This window comes from Mizuhopecten yessoensis, unplaced genomic scaffold (assembly GCF_002113885.1).
Source record: "Mizuhopecten yessoensis strain PY_sf001 unplaced genomic scaffold, ASM211388v2 scaffold6719, whole genome shotgun sequence".
Lineage (NCBI taxonomy): Eukaryota > Metazoa > Mollusca > Bivalvia > Pectinida > Pectinidae > Mizuhopecten > Mizuhopecten yessoensis.
In genome coordinates this window covers 272,870-297,554 of record NW_018406690.1, presented here as the reverse complement: position 1 = coordinate 297,554, position 24,685 = coordinate 272,870, and the positions used below count along the sequence as shown (strand labels likewise).

The following is a 24,685-nucleotide window of genomic DNA, read 5'->3' as shown; positions in this document are numbered from 1 at the left end:
CGTTTTTCTATTTACCGTGTAAATGCTTTATATATGGATCACGAAATGTGTTCAAATCCGTGTCCATCAAGTGCTTTAAAATATGTGTGTTAAGTGTTTATGTAACTTTCCAAATATGTTCAAATATGATTATTATTTCCTACTACAATAGCCATACTAGAACTTATATAAGATATGTTTGCACTGTAGTCTCAACCAAATCAAACCTGCCTTACAGCTTCACTGACGAAAGCGAAGAACATACCTCCGTCTGCGTTTAAATAGCACTGATACAAAACCGAACTAATTATCCTAACAACGCTGTATACATATTTTTTTCATTCTACAGACAATTTTAATTTTTATAAATATAAAGAACGATCAGGTCAGAATTAACGGAAGTAATGTTAGTTTCACTAGAAAGGTTTATGTACATGTTTGTAATTTTCACATTTAGATCAAAACGACATTCACATAAAAATGGAAGTTGCTTGTATACGATTGTGTAATTACATTACGGCACAATCAACGTTTGGCGCTATTGTTTGTACATATATCAGAATATAAGAAATATACCCCGGACAATGGTTTGAATGGCAACTTAATGACAACAGGTCCTTGTATAGTTGGCAGTACCCAATTTTATTTTAAAGTCTCTCCACAATGGCATCTAGTAATTGTACAAGACAACGTATTTGAGATGTGCCCATGAAAATGGGACTCACTGTGAACAAAGGGACATAACTCTGTGTATGATGTGGCACGATACCTGTATTTCAAAATAGTGACTCCCATACAAAATTGGCAATTGTAGATTAGTGGCCCAGACAATCTGACACACTGCAGAACAAACTGACAGACGGTTGTGCGTAACGAAAACTATTATTCCGGAAGTACTGGTGGGGACTAATAACATGGCGTTTTCAGCTAATATACATGTACTATACGTATTTACATGTTAACTGGTTATGCATTTGTCATTTCTGATCGGTCAGGCTAAGTTATGAAAGTATGCCATTATTTCCTATTTTGGTTAATTTGTATGGATATTTTTAGTAATTATAGCAAATATTCGTTAAGTATTCGTTTTTCTAGGAGATTGATTCATTATAATGGTTCTCTGAAAGTTACAATTTATAAAATATCTTTGTAACGGTGGCTTCATTTTCTACATTTATGATTACAGATATTGCATGGAGGATATATTCAGCTGAAAGAGTAATAGTACACAAGTGGTATAGGCTTAACGTTGAGTGCACAGTTCACGAGGACAACGAGACATCTGTTACACAATATCGGTCGGTCACGATATTGATTAGTCAAAATGAAAGCAGGAAGCAACAACAAAAGATTAAGTGTTACCCCTTTTAACGAATACTAGGAAAATGTCAAATCCAATATATGATAAATTGGGAAAATATATATGCTGATGCATGTGCATGTTAAAAGAAATACGTCCTGTTTTCCTCTCTGGAGGTAAAACCACCCTTCCTTCATTTATACGATAAAAAAATAATTGTGTGTATACCCTTATCCAGAGATAAACTGGCCGCTCCTACTTAAACCTGTGTTTAGGGTGTGTTTTGTTTATAAACTCCGTCAGACTGTATTTGTATGACCAGACATGTACACCATGTGCTTTAATTAACGGTCTGGACTTTCTGGAGATCCTGATGAACAAATACAACTACCTAAAATACATACAAAAATTTAGTTATATATGATTTTGTCGTACTTTAAAAACTTGTAACCATACAACTAAAAAAAATACTATCACAAGAGTTAATTTAAAACGAAAATTAATTAGTCATCTATTAATGATATGAGGTCAAGAACGGGCGTAATTATGAAAAATCATAGGTGATACACTCGCATTAACCTTTGATTTTATTGACTTACGGATTTTTTTTTTCAAACTGTCGCTGTCAATTCGCTCAAGCGATAACCCAATTTTGTATCGAAAAAAATTGATATGAGGTTACAATTGTATTTTTTACAGGTTTTTTCCTTATACTCCAGTTAAATACCGATCGTTACAAGTTTGATTTTATATTTCCCCTTACAACCGACGTTAAAACAACAAACAGCTGTCGATTTAGTCAAATCATAGCTTCATAGTCAAATCATATTACCGACACAATTATCTTAACTAATAGCAACATATTGTTTTCACACTGATTTTTTCAATTCAAGTTTATTCAGGGGGCCTTACGACCCATACATGTAGGTATACATAAATATAATACATAATATTACATACATATTTGGAGAGTGATCTCTCATGACATGCGTACAGAACACAGAAAGTAACATATATATGTCTGTTTAACACACACACAGACACACACACACACACACACACACACAACACACACACACACACACGCACACACCTACACACACTCTCACACACACACAGAAGTATAAGTAATAATTACTTTTCAGGGATTTACCACTTATGTACCACTTATTACTTTAGTTTAATAATAAATATATGTTGTACAACATCAGCAATAATACTTATATTATACCGGCAAACAGAAGTAAAAGTAATAATTCGTTTTCAGCGATGACATGCTTTTCTTTGAATTCGAAATTTACCTGAAATACATATGTGAGGTATATAACGATAATATTCACTTTTAGCCAAAGTGTGTTTTTCTTTTCTTAAAGGCAAAATGAATATATTTTCCAAGATTATTTAATTCCTTAACATTATTTGTACTTAACAGTTGCACAATAAGGCGACTTATAATAATACCTTTTGATATACCCTTGTCTAATTTCTATATAAAATGGACATTGCAGTATAAAATGGAACTCATCTTCAATTTCATTTCTTTGGCAACATTCACATATTCTGCGTCTCCTATCAATGTTGTGATAGCGGCCATTTTCGATTTTAACTGGTGTGATGACAATCTAATACTGGCTATAGATTTTTTATATCTATTATCAATAGGTTACAGTAAATAATATTGCATGCAAAAATGATCAATTAGATGTTTGTATAGGTCATCTCTGGCAGCTTTTATAATTCTTGCTCTCATTTCCTGGGTGTTACAATCTTTGAATCGTTGTTCAACTACTTTGTACATATTACCATTTACAGTATCACTAGTCCAAAAATAAGATAAACCAAGTTTATCCAATCATCATGCATTATTAATCGCTCTTCTAAACATATGGCCAATATACAATTTTTGGATTCTTTTAATTTTAACCAGTATTTTATAACGTTTAACTTTCTATTTATGTAACGTGACTGTCTACCAAGCTCGTAATATACAAAATCAGTACCTGTACTTTTTTTGACAACAATCAGTCGTTTACAAAACCCAGAATGGAGCTTTTCTATCTCTGGTGCTTTATGAAAGCCCCATATCTCGCTTCCACACTCGAGTATGCGATTGACATTTATATCAAACACTGAACATTTTGTACTAATATTAAAATTATATTTCTTCAATTTACTAGTAATTGCAAATAAAGCTTTTCTTCCCTGGTTATCAATATGTTTCTGGGTAACAGTGAACTTTCCGTTAAAATTCATTAACATTCCCAAATGATTAAATTCATTAACTATATCGATTTCTTGGTTGTTGTAGATCCATTTTTCAGCATCTCTTATGTTCCCCCCATTTCGAAAGATAACAATCTTGGTTTTGGAGATATTGAGTTTTAACTTCCATTCTAGGTTATATACATATAATGAATTTAAAAGTTTCTGCAATGCTTCTGGTGTCTCCGCAATCAATGCAGTGCCATCGGCATACATAAGTAAAAACAAGTTTAAGAGACCAATTTCAATAGATGGACAATTTTCAGTGATACATTTTATTTCGCAATCATTTACATAGAGGCTGTATAGAATCGGTGACAGAATTTCTCCCTGGAACAAACCGATTTTGTTTCACTGATGGATATCTTTATTATCATAGAAAAAAAAAATGTCCAAAATTATCCTTGGAAAAATATCGTCCTCTTTTTTTTATCAAGAAAGCAATTGAAGTTACCAAATTGATCAACTTTGAAATGTAATATCTATCTGTTATGTAACATTGTGTATAGAACTATAACAAGACCAACCTCGGCTGAATTGAAATTATAGTAGTGCAAAAAATGGCTTCTTTAAAAACACAATTTCAGTTGAGGATATTGGCTTCGTTAAGATATAAAAACGTATTCGTTAATCTCAAAAAACCAAATCAGGTTATGACACATTGAATGAACTGGTAACTGTATTAGTTTCATACAGGACGAATATTGCTCTCACTCACGAAAACTATAATCAACCTTCAAAGATGGCCAGCAGGGATGTTTTGAAGGTGCTTGAAGTACAAATTGGACGATATCCTTGCATTTTGATACAACATAAGCAAAGGTTTAAAGGCATTTCTATATTCTTGACTGTACATGCAGCACTAACCAGAAATTTTAACTTTTGGTAAGATTTGGTAGATTCTTTGTACAACAAAAGAGTAAGAAAAAAAGTACAAGTCGTTGCATTGACATTGTTGTTTTAACAGTCAACGACTGGTGCAAAACAAATGATTCTCTCTGTCCTTATGGTCTCACAGTGACAGATAAAATGCCGTGGCGAATGGGATTATTTCTGTACCCCCCACCCCCGGCATCAACAAATGACAGCTCCAGTCATAAGTGCTATTTATAAGTGCTATTTATCGTCCACACCTTAACATGTTAATTGATTCACAATGTGATTTCAGATCACTTTTCTTGACGGTAATGTGTTGTTAATTATCATATAATCATCGGTCCATTAGTAATTCATTATTTTGATACACTACTATATACACCAAGACAGTTATACAGACGAATCCAGGCCGCCCATACTCGTGAGTATTTAGCTATTTACTTTTTAATCCAGATTGAGTGTCTATACAATCTGGCTCTGCATGTGTGTCACTATTCAATCCAGACACATGTTGCTCTAACTATTCGTTTAGACACACTGAACACTCCAGCCTGTAAGTATTTTGTCAATGATTAGAAAAAATACTGTTTTCAATGTTTACATTTGACTATTTGATCGTCTGGCATGATTTAAGCCAGTCAGAGGAATACTGGCTTGAGCACAGCTTTCATGCTTGAGAATGAGAATGCATATGGTTTCATGATAACGGGTCTTGGTTTTATTCTTTGTATCATTTTGTTCAATTTTTCGTCCTAGTTCCATTCATTTTTATTTTGAATAACGATTTTGTTTATTCTTCCGTATTTTTTTTTTTTGTATACATCATTGGGAATACGCTCGTGTTCGTTTTAAAGGACATTGTCAGTACAAGCTAGAATGATGAGCCAAAAGTTACCTTTAGCCGATACACTCATACAGGTACAAGTAAAGTATACATTATGAAATAAAGACTCAGACTGTCTGTGTGTTCGAGTAGGAAAGCATGAAAGTAGATATCTTGTTCATGACTTCCCGTCACTATAGTAACTTATTTAAACCCTCGCTCTTATTCCATATAAGTTTGTAGATGTAGGAAAGATGTTGAGATTATACCATATGACATTGTTTTCTGGTCTCATATTTTAGAATTTCTACATCTATCAATTAATTGATCAAGGTTTTTATCGTTTTGTATGAGTGACAGGAGTGTTAGCACTACGCCATGGCCCTGACCAGACGGTGCATGTATTTTTTGATGTTGCTGGCGGTATGTTTCACCGGGAAAGTAGCTAGTCGCTATAGAAAATACGCCAACCAAGTTCTGCTGGTGTCCATGGATGGGTTCAGGTACGACTACCCCAAAAAAGCGGCAACGCCCAACTTTGACAGAATGGCACGGAAAGGTGTGAGAGCGAAATATGTCACCAATACCTTTGTCACCAAAACCTTCCCGTCACACTACAGCACCGTCACAGGTAGGCATATCTATTGTTTTAAAAGGAGGGAATTTTGTAAAAGTGGGACAAACATATTGAGACATATGCAGCCAAACATCGTTCAATAACCTTTTAAAAGCCTTTTCTTGTTCTCCCCGGTACTAAGTTGGATTTTTGAGAATTTTCCTAGCTCTCCTCGGTAGAAAGAATGTAATTCGGAACTTTCCCCTGCTTTGAATCGTTCTTGGAACATGACTTCTTGTCCTATCATAACGAAAAAATGCAATGGAGGACTTTTTCTTGTTCTTGCCCGAAATAAGGAATGCAATTGCAAATTGTTCCTAGTTCTTTTAATACCAGACATGCGACATTTACTTTTCGTCAAGCACATGATATCAGATTGAGAAATTTCCCTTGACTGATTTATATAATAATTTCATTGTCCGTACTTAAATGTGATTTAGTAAATTCTTTAGACCTTGCATACTCTTCTTTGAACCGTCGCCTCTGTTAGAATTTAGGAACGTTAATCGTACTAAGAATACACTTAATCCTTATCTGTAGTTATGTTTGACACAAATCCTTATCTTAAGTATATATGTTCTATTCTGGTTCATCACAGGACTTTATCAAGAAAGCCATGGAATCGTAGGTAATACCATGTATGACCCAAAGTTTGGCGAATACTTTTCCATGCGGAACCATGAGACAAAATGGTGGAAGGGGGGCGAGCCCGCATGGATAACGGCCCGGAAACAAGGACTGAAGTCTGGTACCATGTTTTGGCCCGGAAGTGAGGTGAAGATTCAAGGTCTGCGCCCGAACGAGTGGTACAATTACAACGAATCCATTACCTATGATCAACGAGTAGACATAGTCATTAAAATGCTAAAGGATGACAAGCTCAACTTCGTTACGCTGTATTTTCACGAGCCTGACCTAACTGGGCACATATACGGACCAAATTCACAGGAAGTTGTCGACAAAGTCGTAGAAATGGACAAACTTCTAGGAACTATCTTGCACAAGTTGACCGCAAATGGACTTCGAGATCAAGTAAACCTTATCGTCATGAGTGACCATGGGATGGCCGAAGTAGATTACGACAACAAACTTGTCGAGATATACGATTTAGTGCATAAATCCAAGATCAGACGCACAGTGGACAGCGGTCCGATCATGCACGTGATTCCAGAGGATGGTCAAGAGGACGCCATTATAAATGATATAAATAGTCACCCGAAGTTCACAGCCTATAGAAAAGCTGATATACCGGATAGGTGGCACTACAAGAACAACCGGAGGGTGATGCCGATCTTTGTGGTGGCCGACGAAGGCTGGACCATAACGTGGGTCAGTAACTTATATGATGACTTGGGTCAGTAGATATGATGACTTTGGTCAGTAGATATGATGACTTGGGTCAGAAGATATGATGACTTGGGTCAGTAGATATGATGACTTGGGTCAGTAGATATGATGACTTGGGTCTGTAGATATGATGACTTGGGTCAGTAGATATGATGACTTGGGTCAGCAGATATGATGACTTGGGTCAGTAGATATGATGAATTGGGCCAGTAAATATGATGACTTGGGTCAGTAGATATGATGACTTGGGTCAGTAGATATGATGACTTGGGTCAATAGATATGATGACTAGGGTCAGTAGATATGATGACTTGGGTCAGTAGATATGATGACTTGGGTCAGTAAATATGATGATGCTAAGTGAGTCAGGAAAACAGTAGTTGTTAACACTAATTCAATATTCAGGTCATTGCAGATAAACATAATACTGTAAACGTACTAATTTTAGCGCATTTTGACGGATTTGTGCATTGTTCTCGCACAATATGAAATAAAAGATAATGTACAGAACAGGGCTATCATAATTTAGCGCGCCAATCAACACTTAAATAAGATAACCGCAAAAAAATATGTTGATTTACATATTTCTTTTTTCATGTCCAAGTCATATTAAAGTCATGGCTCATGTCCTAATTATGAATTCAAAAGCGGGAATTGTTTTTGTTTAATCACAAGTATATGTTATACATATTCCATATTCATGAGTATATCCTATACGAGATGAAAAGAATAACGAGATAAAAATGTTGTATACCTTGTAATTCCAAAATGTCAGTTAGATGTAATAAATTGTATGTCTTTTCCAGAATGCGACCTATACCAGACGTTATAACAGTAAAGGTAACCATGGATACGATAACCGCCTGATGTCAATGAAGTCGATATTTTATGCCATGGGTCCTAACTTCCGGTCAAACGTTTTAGCCCCGACTCTCAATTCAGTTGACGTTTATCCATTGGTGTGCGAACTCCTATGTATAACACCGTCTCCTAACAACGGTACGCTAGCCAACACTGCACGCCTCCTTAAGCCATTCAAGAATCGCCATGAAGCTACCAGATACTCCTCCAGTAATTTGGTAAATTGGCTTTTCTCGTCTTTTAAATCGACTTTCTGGAGGCAAAATTAGATTAAATATGACGTTCCTGGGATTATTTTGTGCATCTCCAGTCTCTTATATCATACTTCTTCAATTATTTTTATGAGGCACCACCAAATCGAGAAATCTTCCAGGAAAAACATTTATTTTTCAGTTGTTTTTTTCCAGCGAACCACGAAACATATTCACTATGAAAAGAAAATATACCTTGATTTACTTCTACTTTATTGTGGTTATGACTTTCTATGCAGAGGAGTTTTAGGAATAAAGTATGCTATGATATTATGATATAAAAAGTCCTTTTCTTATTTCATTTACAAGCTATAAAATGTCATTTGAAGTTATTTGAAATAGAAAAAAACATAAAGCTTTGAAAATATAGTTGATGAATATCTTATTCAATATTTGATACAAAATTGGAAATGGCGTTGTATAGATGATGGAAGCCAACTCGGTCATTGTGAAGATTAGACAGTTTGCTATTTAAATACATTTAAATTTGTATGCGGCTATTGTCTTAGATGTTTTTATGGTTACGAGTATGCTTAGCCAGCTACTGTACAATGTGTTGTACCTAAATTAGGATCTAAACTCTCGAGAATAGTTGACGTTTTCTTATAACTTATTTCATCTTCATCATCAATATAAGAAGTACACCAAAAACACACAGATACATGCAAAGGGATATAACTCTTGCTATTCTGCTGTACATGACTTCGGCCTTTTCTTGAATACACATATCGTAAAGAATTTAAATGTCAGTCCAACGTTGAATAAATGTTGGATTAACGTTAAGATCTGGGTCCAGTTGCTCGAACGATCATTAAATTGGGTCATCATTAAAGTATCATTAAGCCTTAATGATGCATTAAATCGCTAATGACGGATTAGTTTATGTACCATTAAAAATGGATTGTTCGAAAGGTTACTTGATGAATCATTAACTAATGGAGGTTTAATTAATGTTTAATGATGGATCAACAATTAAAGCATTATAAAATGAGCGATTCCTTTTTCCCTTGATGCATCCAGTCATCCAAGAAGATGGACTTCAAATATCATTCTGCTATATTCCTGGCTTCAGTTCTACTGACGTCAAATCTCCCAAGCGTACCCAGAGAGCCCCACCAATACGGAGACGGTAAACGGACTCATTTGGTAGATTACGGTATGAAGTAGTTTAGATCGTCATTGGTCGTTTATTTTTAAAATAGCAAGAAGCCCAATGGGCCTGCATCGCTAATCTGGTATTTATCTCTCTGTGCTATCCACCCTACGCTTTTTGGTTATTCAGAAGAAGTTGTTTGAAAATGTTCATCATATTTGACCCCTATGACCTGGAATATAGGTGAAGGTCATACATAAGAGCAATCTTCAAAGTTTCTTATCTGAGCATATGTTACTGGCCGAATATCCTCAGCCTGTGTCTTTTGGTTGGTTATTCAGAAGAGGTTGTTTAAATGTTTTAAACATATTATACCCACGTGACCTTCAATATCACTCAAGGTCACTCATTTGAACGAATTCTGTAGCCCTTTATCCCAGCATGTTACTGGTCAAATATCATCAGCCTGAGACTTATGTTTAATCAGTAGAAGTCGTTTTAAAAAAGGTATGAACATATATAGTTGACCCCTGTGAGCTTAAACATGTGCAAAGGTCATTCATTTGAGCAATTTTGGTAGCCCTTCATCCCAGCATGCTAATGACAAAATATCATCACCCTATGCCTTTTGGTTATTGAGAAGTTGTTTAAAGTAAAAAAGTTGACGCCTGACGGACGACGGACGCCGCATCACGGCATAAGCTCAAGTTGCTTATCGGCCCAGGTGAGATATTAATGCGATGTTCGTACCATTCGGTACGTGCTTCCCTATATGACGACAGGCCCATTTACACCTCTCTTTTTCTAACGCTATCTTATCCCTGCCACATCTTATAACGATTATCCGTTTTCTTGCTGGCAAAGTTAAAGCAGTGATTTCACGTACTTACACGGCATTGCACTCAAGCGAAAATGTCAGCGATGTACGTACCTGTGTAAAGATTTATATTTGTGTTGTTTGTACCATTTAATGACCTGTCGTTGATGTACGTGCAAGGTTTTAGATTTAGTTTCGTCTTATAAACATTGAATGGTTATGGATATGTTATAGCCGGAGCTACAAGCATACATTTTGTACATACTAGAATAGAGAGGGAGAGAAAGATAGTCAGACAGACAGAGAGACAGAAGTAAATTGAAACTGAAATACGACAGTACATTTCAATGTGGTGTAAAATGGTCCAATATCGTATGATGACAGTGGGTTGTATAATAACAAAGAACATACATTTTTCACGTGCATTTATACTTTAACAAACTAGGTGTGTCAGTTACCTTTGTTTGTTTGTTTGTTTTATTTTGTTTAACGTCCTATTAACAGCTAAGGTCATTTAAGGACGGCCTCCCCTGAGTGCAAGATGCATGCGTGTAGTGTATGTGTGTGTATTTTGGGAGGCTGCGATATGTTCGTGTTTGTCTCCTTGTGATAGCGCGGAACTGATGCCGACTTTATAGTGCTACCTCACTGAAACATACTGCCGAAGACACCCAGCAGGACGCCCCACCCGGTCACATTATACTGACAACGGGCGAACCAGTCGTCCCACTCCTAATTTGCTGAGCGTTAAGCAGGAGTATAAACTACCATTTTTAAAGACTTTGGTATGTCTCGGCCAGGGGACAGAACCCAAAGCCTTCCTCACAGGGGCGAACGCTCAACAAATGGCCAAAAGTGAGGCATTGTCAAGGGAGACATAAGAAAGAAGAAAGTTGTTTACAAAGGAGAGAAGAGATAAGGTCCCAAACTTAGTCGCCTCTTACGATATTCTTGCAGGGGAGTGTCAGTTACCATTGACGGATTTGCGAGTAGGATCAGCCCTTCCATTATCCAGAAGAGAAAAGGCTGAATTTATACCGTTTCGGATTTCGAAGACTGTCTTACCTCTCCCATGACAACATATGCATATTACACCTTGTTCTTGAATAATCAAATACACGTTTTATTGTTGTAAAATAAAGTTTATTCGAAAAAAATAAAACACTACAGATGAACTCCATCAGACAATACCCTAATTGAGAAAGATATTTGGGGTGAGAAATCGTGTCAGGTGAGAAAACGTGTCACCTATGGTCATATAGTTTGCATGATTTGTCACCCGGATGAGAAATTGAACAGGGGTGAGGAATTGTGTTGCGAATGCAGCAATTTTGCACAATTCCTCCCCCGGGTGAGAAATCGTGTCGGGATGAGAAATCGTGCCGTAATAGTCCCCTTCTTTTTCGTTACATGATGTTCACTGATGTTGCCTAAGAAAAGCTTTATATGAAATTTTCTTTAATATAAAGGGTTTTTTTAATGCGATGATTTTAGGTATATAAAATCGTCACTGTGGGGTTTTCATAAAGAAATCATATGTATCTGAAAAGAAATGCAAAAGAAATAGAATTTAAGATATTACCTCGACAGATTATGACAATAAACAAAACCACTTGGGTGATGACATGGCTAATATATTAAAAACGGATATGGAACAAATATTTGTGCACTAGGTGTAGAAAATGCACTCTCAAAATAATTGTAATCCTTACATTTAATTCAAAAAACTTTACTCTGACACTGTATAGACAGAGTCGGCCGTACATCCGCTCTCACAGCCACACCGAGACAGCTGGCGGCTCCTGAGAACTCGTGATCAGTTTCACTCGGTACGGTGATTTATAACGCTGTATTCAATCTTAAAATTTATTGGTCAATATTAATAGACTTTACGATTATCAGTAGCAGTTAACGGGGAGAGAAGACTGTCATAGATGTGTTTACCCTGCTCGGGAATAGAGTGACCTTGAGTCCATAAAGACGCCACCGTACACCCAGCCGGGGAAGTAAGGCTGTGCTCCGGAAGTCTATCTAGCATATATCTTCCAGTTCTGCAAGTATTTAACTTTACATAATTCCATTTTAATTAATTTATATTGCATTGTATATACAGTATGAATATTATAGTATTTTCTCGATGCAGTAAAATATAAGACGTGTTCACTTTGAATTCATTTGCCTGAACGTAATCTTCAAAAAGCTCACGGAAATTAAAAATGCGAGTCCCCAGCCGCCATTATCTGCAAGGAGATATACAAAAAATACAGGTGTATTCTATACGCTAGTTATTGTTGACTGTTGTGTAAGCATTATAATGTGTTCATATGTTGATATGTAAATGCACCGAATTGCCACCAAATGTGACGGAGCCAATGGTTTGTCTTTGATGTCATAATTATGAGACAATGCACTGATTTCTATTTACAGTTTATTTACATCTATATACATATATACAGGTACATGTCCATACGTTCACCGCAACACTCTCACTGCTCACATGTTGTCACTCCAACGTTCGTACCACCACTCCCTTAGTTACGTCCTCTCTCGTGCACCACACAAAACTAAACTCCCTTCTATCACACACACACACAACCTGTCCTCTCTCCACTGTAGCACACACCACCCTTTGTTCTCATGACACTGGTCATTCTCAATCAACATTCTCCCTTACGATCCGAGCTTTAATTGACAACTTAATAAGATCTCCAGAACCAAGTAATATGTCTCTACATTTAAATTACACGCCTAATCGTAAACAAATAAACAACTACAGACCCTCCGCAGACACTCACTACTCATTAATTAGAAGCACTGACCACTCTTACCCTACTGGCCCACTCGACTCTAGATCTCCTCCTACCTTCAAAGTTAACACTTTTTCACAATAATGATAATAAAATCTATCACGCTGATACATGAACGTTTGTTCCAAGCAGTAAACATGCTTTGATTCTTGAACTAAATTAAACCATAGTATTAATGTACACGTCTTGGGTCGTGAGACGTTAACCGTATTTTATCGCTCCGTTATGTTTACTCTCCACATATTGCTTTTCTAAATAAGCATACATCTGTTTTAGCTATGATGCACAGGGAAATGTATATATTATATCGGGATTGCCCATCATTCTACCGTATACGCCGCCAAATAAGTGGCAATCTTTATATTTACATCAAAAAAATGTTAAATGCTATACGAAGAAATCAGTCAAAGCGGGTTGCTACGATGGTAACTACGGTAGCCGTGGTAGGTAGGATGTCCCTGTGAATCTACATCGATATATGGGGTAAATTTAGAAAATACGCGGTGAAAAACATTAGTTTTCTTCTTTTCATCGCTTTTAAATTTTAGATTAGTTAATATGAGTATCCCTTCGAACGATTTAATTCATTTATAACGGTCGTAATGTATGGGCATTGAGACACTGCTCTGGTAGTGGCGTGGTCGAATGTCCCAGAACGAAGCCGCCATTGCTCACTTAAGTAAGTAACATTTAAATTTCATAAGATTGAAGAAATGTTAGCCAGCTATTATCTTGAGACAGGTAATCTTATTCCCAGTAAATAACGTAAACTTATCAACCCGGACACGTTTGCTCGAGCTTGCTTTTTTAACAGCTATATATAGGCGTATATCGTATTTTAGGAATATATATAATAGTAATTATAGCAGGCTGTTATTTTTTATTTTTTTGTCAATGAAGAAATTAACCAAGTCATGATGGTCGATTATATGAGTACTATCTCGAAAGTTAATTCCCAAATATTACCATACCGCATACGGTATACAATATATAGGTTGACCACTCCTTAAAATTGTTATAAGTCATCGGTAGAGTATCCTATACTCTTGCAATGACGCCAGTGGAGCCAAATCATAGGAGATGCCATCAGATTCAACATAATGACTGTTCAAGCTCAATCGGAAACCGTCGGCACTTTCCGTAAACGACCCGTTTACGGGAAGTTCCGACTGATCCCGATTAACTTCAGCTTCTATGACTACGTACAATATGCATGTGTTTTTTCTGTCTTATGTCATTCTGAAAGGCGATGTTTTTATTTATCTAAGTGAGTGTATTTGACAAGGTTTTAGTGAAATCCTTTTTTAATTGGTTTTCAACGCGTGAATGAGCCAAATTTTATTGTCGAAAGTAAAAATGTGGAATTATTTAAAACAAACTCGGTTTAGAAATGTGAAATTTAAAATAAGTATTTAAAAAATGAACCAAATATGAACATATAAAATATTGACTTGAGCAAGGCGATCGGATATTTGCTTCTTCTTCTTCTTCTTCTTCTTCTTCTTCTTCTTCTTCTTCCTCTTCTTCTTCTTCTTCTTCTTCTTCTTCCTCTTCTTCTTCTTCTTCTTCTTCTTCCTTTACAAGGATCAGACTCAAAGGTTTGAGTGCACTTGATCCTGGGAGGTGGCATTAAAAATGTTAAAAACATTGATTTTTGTTAATTTGTATTATAAGATAAAAACAGAAAACACTTTATGGAAGGTTGAAACTAGCCAGGGCAGACCTGAAAGAGTTCAGGTTTGGCTCCTGTGCTAGGAATGATGATAGCGAATTCCAGTTAACAATAGTTCTAGGGAAGAATGAATATTTATACAAATGTGTTCGGGTTGATATTTGATTAATTCTGTGGGCCCCTCTGGTTCTCCTGTCGCCTGATGTTATAAATTGGGATGGATCAATAGCCACTTGTCCGTTTGTTATTTTATATAACATCATGAGCCTGGTTTTAGTTCTTCGCTGGGCTAGGGGCTCCCAGTTAAGTATATTTATCATGTTGGTGACACATCCAGGCTCTCTAGATCTATGATCAATATGTATCTGGCAGTCCTACGCTGTACATTTTCAAATGCTAGGACCTGGTTTGAAATAAAAGGGTCCCAGCAAGTGGCTGCATATTCTAGTGATGGTCTTACTAGTGTGGTGAATGTCTGGGTTTTGACTTTTCTGGTGCATGATGACATGTTGCGACGCAGAAATCCCAGTGTCCTATTTGCCTTGTTGGTGATGGATTGCATGTGTTTATCCCAATTTAGGTCTGAGGTGAAAGTTACCCCTAGGTATTTGCTAGAGTCTAAATTTTCCAAAACTTGATTGTGCAGTGAGTAGCTAAACTTAATTGGATTTTTCTTTCTATATGTGTTGATGATAGAACATATTTTGGCGTTAAAATTCATTTGCCATTTACCCTCCAAGATTTCCAAGAATTTGAGGTATTTTTCCAGTTTCTGACAGTCTTCTAATGAATTAATTTCTGTATATAATAAGCAGTCGTCAGCAAAGAGTTTGATGTCGCAGTAAACTGAGTCGATGATGTCATTAATGTAGACCAAAAAGAGGAGTGGGCCAACAACCGTTCCCTGAGGTACCCCGGATAGGACGGGGGCGCTATCAGAGCTGCTACCTTTAATTATTACTTTCTGTCGTCTGTTGTTCAGAAAAGAGGAAAACCAACCAACAGTATCTGGATCTACCCCATACAATTCTAGTTTGGAAAGTAATCTTGCATGACGGACTTTGTCGAATGCTTTCGAGAAATCTAAAAGGGCGACGTCAATTTGTTTATTTTTATCAAGGTTCCTTGCTATGTCGTCAATTAGAATTAGTTGAGTTTCAGTAGAGAATTTTGCACGGAAACCATGTTGTAAATTTGTTAGGGTGTTATTTTGCTCAAGGTAGGAGATTACGTTACTATGGATGATATGTTCTAATAATTTGCATGTGATACAGGTAAGTGAGACATTTCTATAATTTTCAGCAGCTTGTTTATCCCCTTTTTTGAAGACTGGCACGATGTGTGCTTCTCGCCAATCGTGTGGTACGGTGCCAGAGTCGAGGGAATTTTGAAAGATAATTGATAGTGCTGGGATGATTTCTGTTGCCAATTCATGGATGATTCTGGCTGGAATGGAATCGGGACCAGTGGCTTTATGAATTTTGATATTCTGAAGGAGCTTATATACACCTGGTTCGCTGATGGTGATGCGTGACATTGGTCTGAATGGTGACGGACCTAAGTCGGGTAGTTCAGAGAGGTTTTCTTTGGTGAAGACGGACTGAAATTGTTGGTTTATTATGTATGCTTCGCTTTTTGCATCAGAATATGTAAGGCCGTCTTCAGGATTCCTAATTGGTGGGATGTTGTTTGTATCCATTTTTTTACTTTTAATAAAACTCCAAAATCGTTTTGGTTTTCTATGAGCTCAGGACTAATGATGTCATGCATGTAACTACTATAGGCTCTTCTGGTCTCTTTGTGCATTTTGGATTTTATTTTCTTGTACCGGTCCCAGTCTTTTGTCTAGTGTGTTCCTTGGCTTTGTTATAGGATCTTCGTTTTTGTCGGGCTAGCCTATTTATGTTGTTATTAGCCAAGGGATTGGTGAATTTTGACCTCGTTAGTTTTTGGGGTACGTGGGTTTTAATAACTGAATTAAGGACATTTTTGAAATGTGACCAGGCCTGGTCAACAGACATAGTTTGGTCTACTATACATTTCAGCTTTTCTTTCACCTCCTCATTCATAAGGGTGATGTTAGCCTTGCTCCATAAGAATATGGTTCGTCTTGGCTGTTTTATGGGAGGAGTTAAGATTTCATTGTCAATTAGGACGATATCATGGTCTGACACACCTGGGATAGCCTTGCATTTATTGACAACTGACGGCATGTTGGTTAGAAAGAGAACAAGTGTGTTGTTATAACGAGTGGGGAAGTCCACTACTTGATTCAAGCCGAGATAATGGAAGAGAGCAATGAATTGTTCACTCAGAATGTTTGGATTGTTGCTACTTGTGATGACACTATCGGGCCAGCTGATGTCACTCAAGTTGAAATCACCCCCGAGCCAAAAGGTATGGTTTGGGAAAGTGTTGTATAGGTTGGTGATTTCCATTACTAAGTCGCTTATGAACTGTGGGTCAGTTTTATTGGGTGGTCTATAGTATGAGGCTATTATTATGGGGTTTTGCTTTGCAAGATGGATTCTAGCGGCTACAAGTTCTACTTTGTCACTTCTGTAGGCTAATGTGGCATTTAGATTTGACCTAGTAGCAACGAGGACTCCGCCGCTACGTGACGAGGTCCTATCATTTCTGAACAGTTCGAAATCAGAGGAAAATACTTCGCTATCACTGACCTCTGGTTTTAACCAGGTTTCTGTACCTATGAAGACGTCAGGTTTAGCCGATTTAATTAGGAGTGAGATTTCGTTACGTTTGGATCTAAGATTTGATGGGTTTTTTGGGCACAGGTGATTTTTAATTCTTTTGTGGAATAGGTGACAAAGTTGTTCTTGGTGAAGGCAACGTATTATCAAGGTGTGAGTTGTCTCTAGATAGTGAATTGTGGTGAACGTCCGAGCATTCTTGGGTGATAGACAATGATAGGGATGGATGGGTTTTATGAGATAAACTACTAGTACTGTGATGGTCATTATTTTCAATAGAACTGAGTGACGAAACAACTATGAAGTCATACAATCTATTTGAATTGTTGACATTACTGCATTTTAGACAGGTCCATGTATTTTCTAGATGTTGTGTATCGGAAAGAGAAATAGAGTCTGAACTTAGACACTCAACATGACCCATTGGTTACATTTGTCACAAACATACTTATTTTGTGAGCTCTTCACTGGTTGGTAGCATAGTAAACAGGGGAATTTTGTTTCGTCTATGGACCGACATTTAGGACAGTGCCAGTTCTCCGACGGATGGTCAGTGTGATGTTGGAAGCTAGCAGATGACATGCTAATACAGTCGATGTGAGCCCAGTTGTTAGACTCATCACAGCCTATGCTGTTTTGGTTGTTATTATTGCTGCAATAAATTTCGTGTCAAGAAGAATAACAGAAGATAGCGCTATCTTATAAGGATCTACAACCACGTGCCAACAAATTTACATTACCCTACTATTAAAATACGACAATGTCACGAATGGCTATTTATTGCCACGACGCCTGGTTTAAAGTGGTCATAAACCTGGTTACAAATACTAAATAATAGGTATATGTCACATTGTAGCATAGGTACAGTCTTTGTAACAACAGGTACTGAAGCCAGTTTTTAATTTTGCATGGGTTAGCCAATTATTGGAAAAGGATAGTGTCTTTTTCTGATTTATAATTACGTCAACAACAGGTGTTTACATATATTTTCTCAAAGAAAATTAATGGAATGCAACAAAAAAAGCGGGCTTCAGTGTATGTAAGCAAATATTCTATAATATATTCTTGTTGTCTTGTTGTCTTTGTCATGAATCGAAATTTCTTCATACTCTGGGAAAATTATAACATTTACATAATATTAGGAAAAAACATATTACCAGGTAAAAGAGATAATATATTTCTGTATGATTGAAACAGGTGTGTTGACCTGAGGCCATGGCCAAGACAAGCCATTGTATGTCTGTTCTGATACTGCTGATGGTGTGTATCACCGGGGAAACAGCTGACACATGTAGGAAATATGCCAATCAAGTTCTTCTGGTGTCCATGGATGGATTCAGGTATGATTACCCTGAAAAAGCAGCCACGCCCAACTTTGACAAAATGGCGCAGAATGGTGTGAGAGCGGAGTACATGACCAGTACCTTCACCACCAAGACCTTCCCGGCCCACTACAGCATCGCTACAGGTAGGAATCTTAATAGCGTAGTCTAGTAATCAACTAGTCTGATATTCATCTGGCTCTGACACCAGACTAAGCCCCGGTTTTCTATGGTCATGACACCAGTCTGAGCCCCAGTTTCCTCTGGCCCTGACACCAGACTTTGACCTTTTGACAGATAGATGTCTGGACCAAAGGAAACTCGGACTAGAAATCAATAGTTTCCTTGACATTAGAAATATCTAGGAGGAATTTGCAGTTGAAATGTGGGATCACTTTTAATGAGTTTTTTTTACAACCTCAGTGAAGGTACCTCTGTAACAAACTGCAGCTAAAAAGAGACAAGTAGGCTTAAAGTGTCGTCTTATTGTGAATGATGGCATGATGACATTGTCACGCATTTCACCAAAACATCGTTCACGTTGCCCTTCTTGGAAACACCTCGTGTAGCGAACATTCTCATGGTAGTTAGTAGAATTAAAATAAACGCTTGTTTGGGATGTTACAAACACGTTCACACAAAAAGTTAAATACGTTGTCTGGAATTTACAAGTATGTTAACGTAATACAGTGGAATATTACAATTGATTTACTTCACAGTTGTATTTAAACATGTAAGAATTTTTAAGAGAAATGCCTGAATATATATGACGTCATTATGACATTACAAACAATAAAAATATGCGATACTTAATTTATACAATATTAAGGACACCCCGACCGTTTCTGCTCTCTTCATTATAAAAGAGTTCTGAACAGATGTTCAGGCTAATTCAGTGTCTGTGGGAAATCCGAATGGAACCTCCCCACGTGCTACCCTAACCATAAATACAATAGTGTGTAACGTCATCAGTTTACAGTGACAAATTTATGACCCGCATCTTGAGTCGGGTGTCTGATTCCCCAATTCCTTGTTGACTTTCTTTTGACCTTCTATACACTCTTCCGTCGGCGTCATTCGAACCGGAAGCCGTTTTTATGAAATTCTCTATCTTTTCTGATGACGTAACTAAACAATTTTATATTTATGACCACTATTGACGGAAGCAGGATAGGCGATTATATATATTTCCAACTAATAACCTGTACCATACAGGCAAATTTACACGAATACGAGCGATTAAAGAGTTAACCATTTCGTCACGTATGCGACTGGTAAATAATAGTTATAAATTGATCTTGTTCCTTCCTGTACTAATTATGTTACGTATGTCCTCGTCCGTTTCTTCACTTATTACATGTAAGTGATTGAGTACTTTTTATCGCTCTTTTTTTCCGTAGAAGTAAGGCGATTCAATTGCTATTATAAACTCATTATACAATTGTTGGGTGATATTTCATTTTATGTTGTATAAATATTTGATATGGAATTAATTATACAATACGTCAATTCTATTTTTGATCATCACAGGACTTTATGATGAAAGTCACGGGATCGTAGGAAACAACATGTATGACCCGGAGTTTGGCGAATTCTTTACGATGAGGTCACGTGAGACAAAATGGTGGGACGGTGGCGAGCCCCTATGGATAACGGCCCGGAGGCAAGGTCTAAGTTCCGGTACCATGTTCTGGCCCGGAAGTGAGGTGGAGATTCAGGGTATTCATGCAAATAAGTGGTACAATTACAACGAATCTATTACTTTCGATCAACGAATAGACATAGTCATTGACATGCTAAAAAATGACAAGTACAACTTTGTAACTACATATTTTCACGAGCCGGACCGTACCGGACACAGATACGGACCAGATTCACAGGAAGTTGTCGATAAGATCACGGAAATGGACGAACTTCTCGGAACTATCTTGGACAAGTTGATCAAAAACGGACTCCAAGATAAAGTGAACTTCATCCTAACAAGTGACCACGGGATGGCCGAAGTAGATTACGACAACAAACTTGTCGAGATATACGATTTAGTGAATAAATCCCTGGTCAATATCACAGTAGGCAGTGGTCCGATCATGCACGTGATTCCAGAGAATGGTGAAGAGGACGCCATTATAAATGATATAAATAGTCATCCGAACTTCACAGCCTATAGAAAAGCTGATATACCGGATAGGTGGCACTACAAGAACAACCGGAGGGTGATGCCGATCTTTGTGGTGGCCGACGAAGGCTGGACCATAACGTGGGTCAGTAACTTATATGATGATATGTGTCAAAGAAACGAAATCAGTTTTTTAATGTTCTGGTTTTATATCATTGTCATAGGTTTGTATGTTAAGTACAATATCCAGGATGTCGAAGACTGATAACATAAGATTATACCCCGTGCAAGTTCGGGAAAAGAATGGGCCTACTGTATCTCACTGCATGATCATAAGAGGCTAATGATATTGGGCTCCTGCAGAATCGGGATGGTTTCTTCTTTGTCTTCTACTAAGAGGAAATGAAAAGACCAAAATTGATCTGCTGCCCCCATTGCAACGCAAAAGATCTTTTTCGATTCCTGTCTTTCCTGTCTACTTTCTTACCTATATACTTTCTCTTTCCGGCGGTGCCTCCCTAGGCGCCCATCCTCATATGACCCCGACTGTTCTGGGGATGTTAAAACCCAAACAAACATAAGTTTATAGATAATAAATGAACTTAATTAATATTTCTAAGAGTATTTAAAGAGATAGCATTATGAAATAAGTTCGCCTATGATCGAACGAAATTGTCATACGAAATGTTAACAAAGTCGGGTTCCATTGTTTTAGATAATTACAATACATATTTTAAATATATAGGTAGATAATAGGCAACTTTGTCCTTTTGAAAATTGATGAATTGCCTCTCTTTTTCTGGCTATTACGTCTCAGAAGACACTTTGATCTCTCAACTAATCACAATTGCGTTATTTTTTATTTGCTAGATTTTAGTATCATTTTATTTAATTTTTGATTTAATTGAATTCTTATTTTATATTATTTCACTAGTTACATATTAATTACATAACAAAACATCTCAGATGTGTGATAACAACTGCTTTATTTAGTGAATAAGGGGAAGTCTCGAATTACAATAAGGAATGATATTTTAATTTTACATCTTTTTCAGAATGCCACTCGCAGTAAACTTTATCCGAGTAAAGGTAACCATGGATACGACAACGGTCTGATGTCAATGAAGCCGATATTCTATGCCATGGGTCCTAACTTCCGGTCAAACCTTTTGGCTCCGCCTCTCAATTCGGTTGACGTTTATCCATTGGTTTGTGAACTACTTGGTATAACTCCATCTCCTAACAACGGTACGCTAGCCAACATCATAACCATCCTGCAACCATTCAGCGGAGATAGTTTAGTTTGCGATGGAGCTAACAGCGTCACTTCCGGTAGAGTAAATGTTCAGCTTGTGTTTGTATTTCTCCTTGCCAGATTTATGATATAAACTGGACAGAGTGAAACGAAGTCGGAATTATATATATATATAGCATTAACCTGATTCTTTGCTTTACAATGTTTAAAAGTTAAATTACCAAACAGAAGTCGAAGTGGAAACAAGAACATAAAATGGAAATAATATAATCTCGGTGTTCGACAAATCTACATTCAGGGACAACTGGAGAAACAAGGACCATGGCCATTGCTGGATGTATAATTTCTGAAAGGAGATGGTCTGAACTTCAGGTTTAACTTCCGACTTCATCCGTCTGCACATTTGGCCACTTCCCGAAACAGACATACATCATCTTTTTGACAACAATCAATCTGATTAGAATCATCTGTTACATAGCTCCGTTAACTTCGTACTATGCCTGTTCCAGCGTGAACGAAGCCATGTAACAGACATTTTTAATCAGATTGGACAACAAGAAATTCAGTAGGGTGAAGTGTTTTTACTTAGTATCTTGCCAATGTATGTTTACTTTGTAGTGAGAAAATTTTAAAGCTATTCCATAGCTCAATTTTGATACCTGGGTTCTAAAACAAAAAAAGCAAAACCACTGCCGAATGTTTTAATTTGAAACAATTTATTATGGTTCTTGGCGTTACATATTTATGTATAAGCAATATTCATAAGATCATGTACATGTTATAGTCTGCCTGTATAAAGCGTCAAAGTCATATTCACGGTACATAAACGCTAACAAAGCCCCATGCACTCCCATAATTTCCTTTCATGTGACGTGTTTTTTTGTGATTCTGTTTGTATGTAAGCCAATCGATTTGACAATTGAATATGTTAAAATGCATTTTTTTATAAACAATCTAAACATTGTTTTGGTTTTATCATTAAAACTGTTGCACATGGTAAATGATCAACTTGTTTTATTATATTTATTGTTTGAACTGGCTGTCTAGATTTTGAAAAAGCGCGTCCCTCCCTTTACACCTACATCGTAAAATGATATATCAGGCTTATTAAGTTAATTATACATGTTTTACCTTATGCTTTATTATATTTAAAGAAACCTAACATCTAGAACGTCGCCAGCAAAAATCAATGTACGTTGTTTACGTGTTACTCGGTACGAAAAGGATGTGATGCTGAGAGTGTCATTAAATCTATTTAGAAGGAGTACTTGAGATCAATAATCAAACACAACTTATTCAACAGCCTCACGTTTCATTATATTGTTGATAATTTCAGCGACAAATACATGTACACTACCCGACACGACATCCAGTACGCTGATGCACTTTAGTTTTGGCGCCTACATGCGTTACTATCACTTTTTAGTTTTGAATACAATTCTAAACAGGAGAACTGCAGAGCGAGGAGAGTACCACGATCTGTAAGCATCTACTATTTGTTAATAACACTTTATTGAATCTACATGTAACGGAAATAAATAAGCAGGTTTAGTTTTTCAAACAATGACATTTATTATCCAGTTTTTAGGTATAGGATTACTGCCAAATTTGGGGCTCTGGGTTCAACAAAATTAGCACTTTCTGTCTCGAGCATATAAACAATTACACATATATTCATGCATGGTAAACCTCGTTATCACGACCTCATAGCATTTTATTACAATGATATGTCTTAGTTAGATCTTTTAGTTACACCTTTTATGTCGAGGTCATGTCTTAATTAATTTGACTCTGAGATGGGACATTCTATTACTATGCATGTCTTTAAGTTACCACGTTTATATATATATATATATTGCAATATGAACTAAGCTTAAATGTGTATATCACAGTAAAATTATAAATTCATAATTACAAATTCAATTCATATATAAAACCACTCCTACAGTAAATATACGTATCCTTCAGAAAGAATAACAATAGTTTTTAATGTTTCAAAGGTGACATTTCTGTTCGAGTTGTCTCCCTTAGTCAGGTATTTTCTAACACTTACCCTAACTACAAATGTACGCGTAGTACAGCATTTAAGTACAGCCTGCAGTACATACAGATGAACAGGCAATTTATATTATGTACAGTCTAAAACAAAGTGTTCACAACTACTTGATGAAATATACATGACTAGCTAGTATCACAGATATCTTTAAATTGGCACACACACTAAATTATACCCTTGTATTTTATCCTCAGATAGCATGCTATATGTGAGATGGTTAGCCTGGTTGCATAAATTGCATGTGCTTGCACGTTCGCATTCACTGGCTTTACTAAGGACTATGCACGTCTTTTTAAACAAAGTCATTACGCTTTGTATATTCAGCAAAAGAAATGACACTTCACCATTTACACTACATAAAGTAATAACTGAATAAAATTTGGCTTTTACAATTTGCGGGATAGATACTTTCAATCGTATGTTTTGATAAACTTGGTTTCCTACGGACACAGAGCGACAACGATTGAGACGGTTTGTTATTCGTTCGGACAAAATAATTAATTTCGTTTGAACACATGGAA

General features: G+C 36.7%; 2 protein-coding genes across 4 annotated transcripts; both read left to right on the top strand.

Moving 5' to 3' along the window:
- Positions 1–5,597: 5,597 nt before the first annotated feature.
- LOC110452509 (bis(5'-adenosyl)-triphosphatase enpp4-like) lies at positions 5,598–8,654 on the top strand. The gene is made up of 3 exons (XM_021501080.1): positions 5,598–5,871; positions 6,455–7,185; positions 8,010–8,654. Exons 1-3 carry the CDS (start codon positions 5,619–5,621, stop codon positions 8,331–8,333), a joined length of 1,308 nt encoding a protein of 435 aa, XP_021356755.1. The 5' UTR covers positions 5,598–5,618; the 3' UTR covers positions 8,334–8,654.
- A 3,324-nt stretch (positions 8,655–11,978) lies between these two features.
- On the top strand, positions 11,979–24,680 carry LOC110452504 (bis(5'-adenosyl)-triphosphatase enpp4-like). 3 transcript variants are annotated; one of them, XM_021501073.1, is made up of 4 exons: positions 11,979–12,278; positions 18,613–18,883; positions 20,268–20,998; positions 21,909–24,679. In XM_021501073.1, exons 2-4 carry the CDS (start codon positions 18,631–18,633, stop codon positions 22,239–22,241), a joined length of 1,317 nt encoding a protein of 438 aa, XP_021356748.1. In that variant the 5' UTR covers positions 11,979–12,278; positions 18,613–18,630; the 3' UTR covers positions 22,242–24,679. The 3 variants fall into 3 exon arrangements, with proteins under 3 accessions (XP_021356748.1, XP_021356747.1, XP_021356749.1); XM_021501072.1 differs by having other exon boundaries at positions 11,979–12,282; positions 21,909–24,678; XM_021501074.1 differs by having other exon boundaries at positions 11,985–12,054; positions 21,909–24,680.
- Positions 24,681–24,685: the final 5 nt, after the last annotated feature.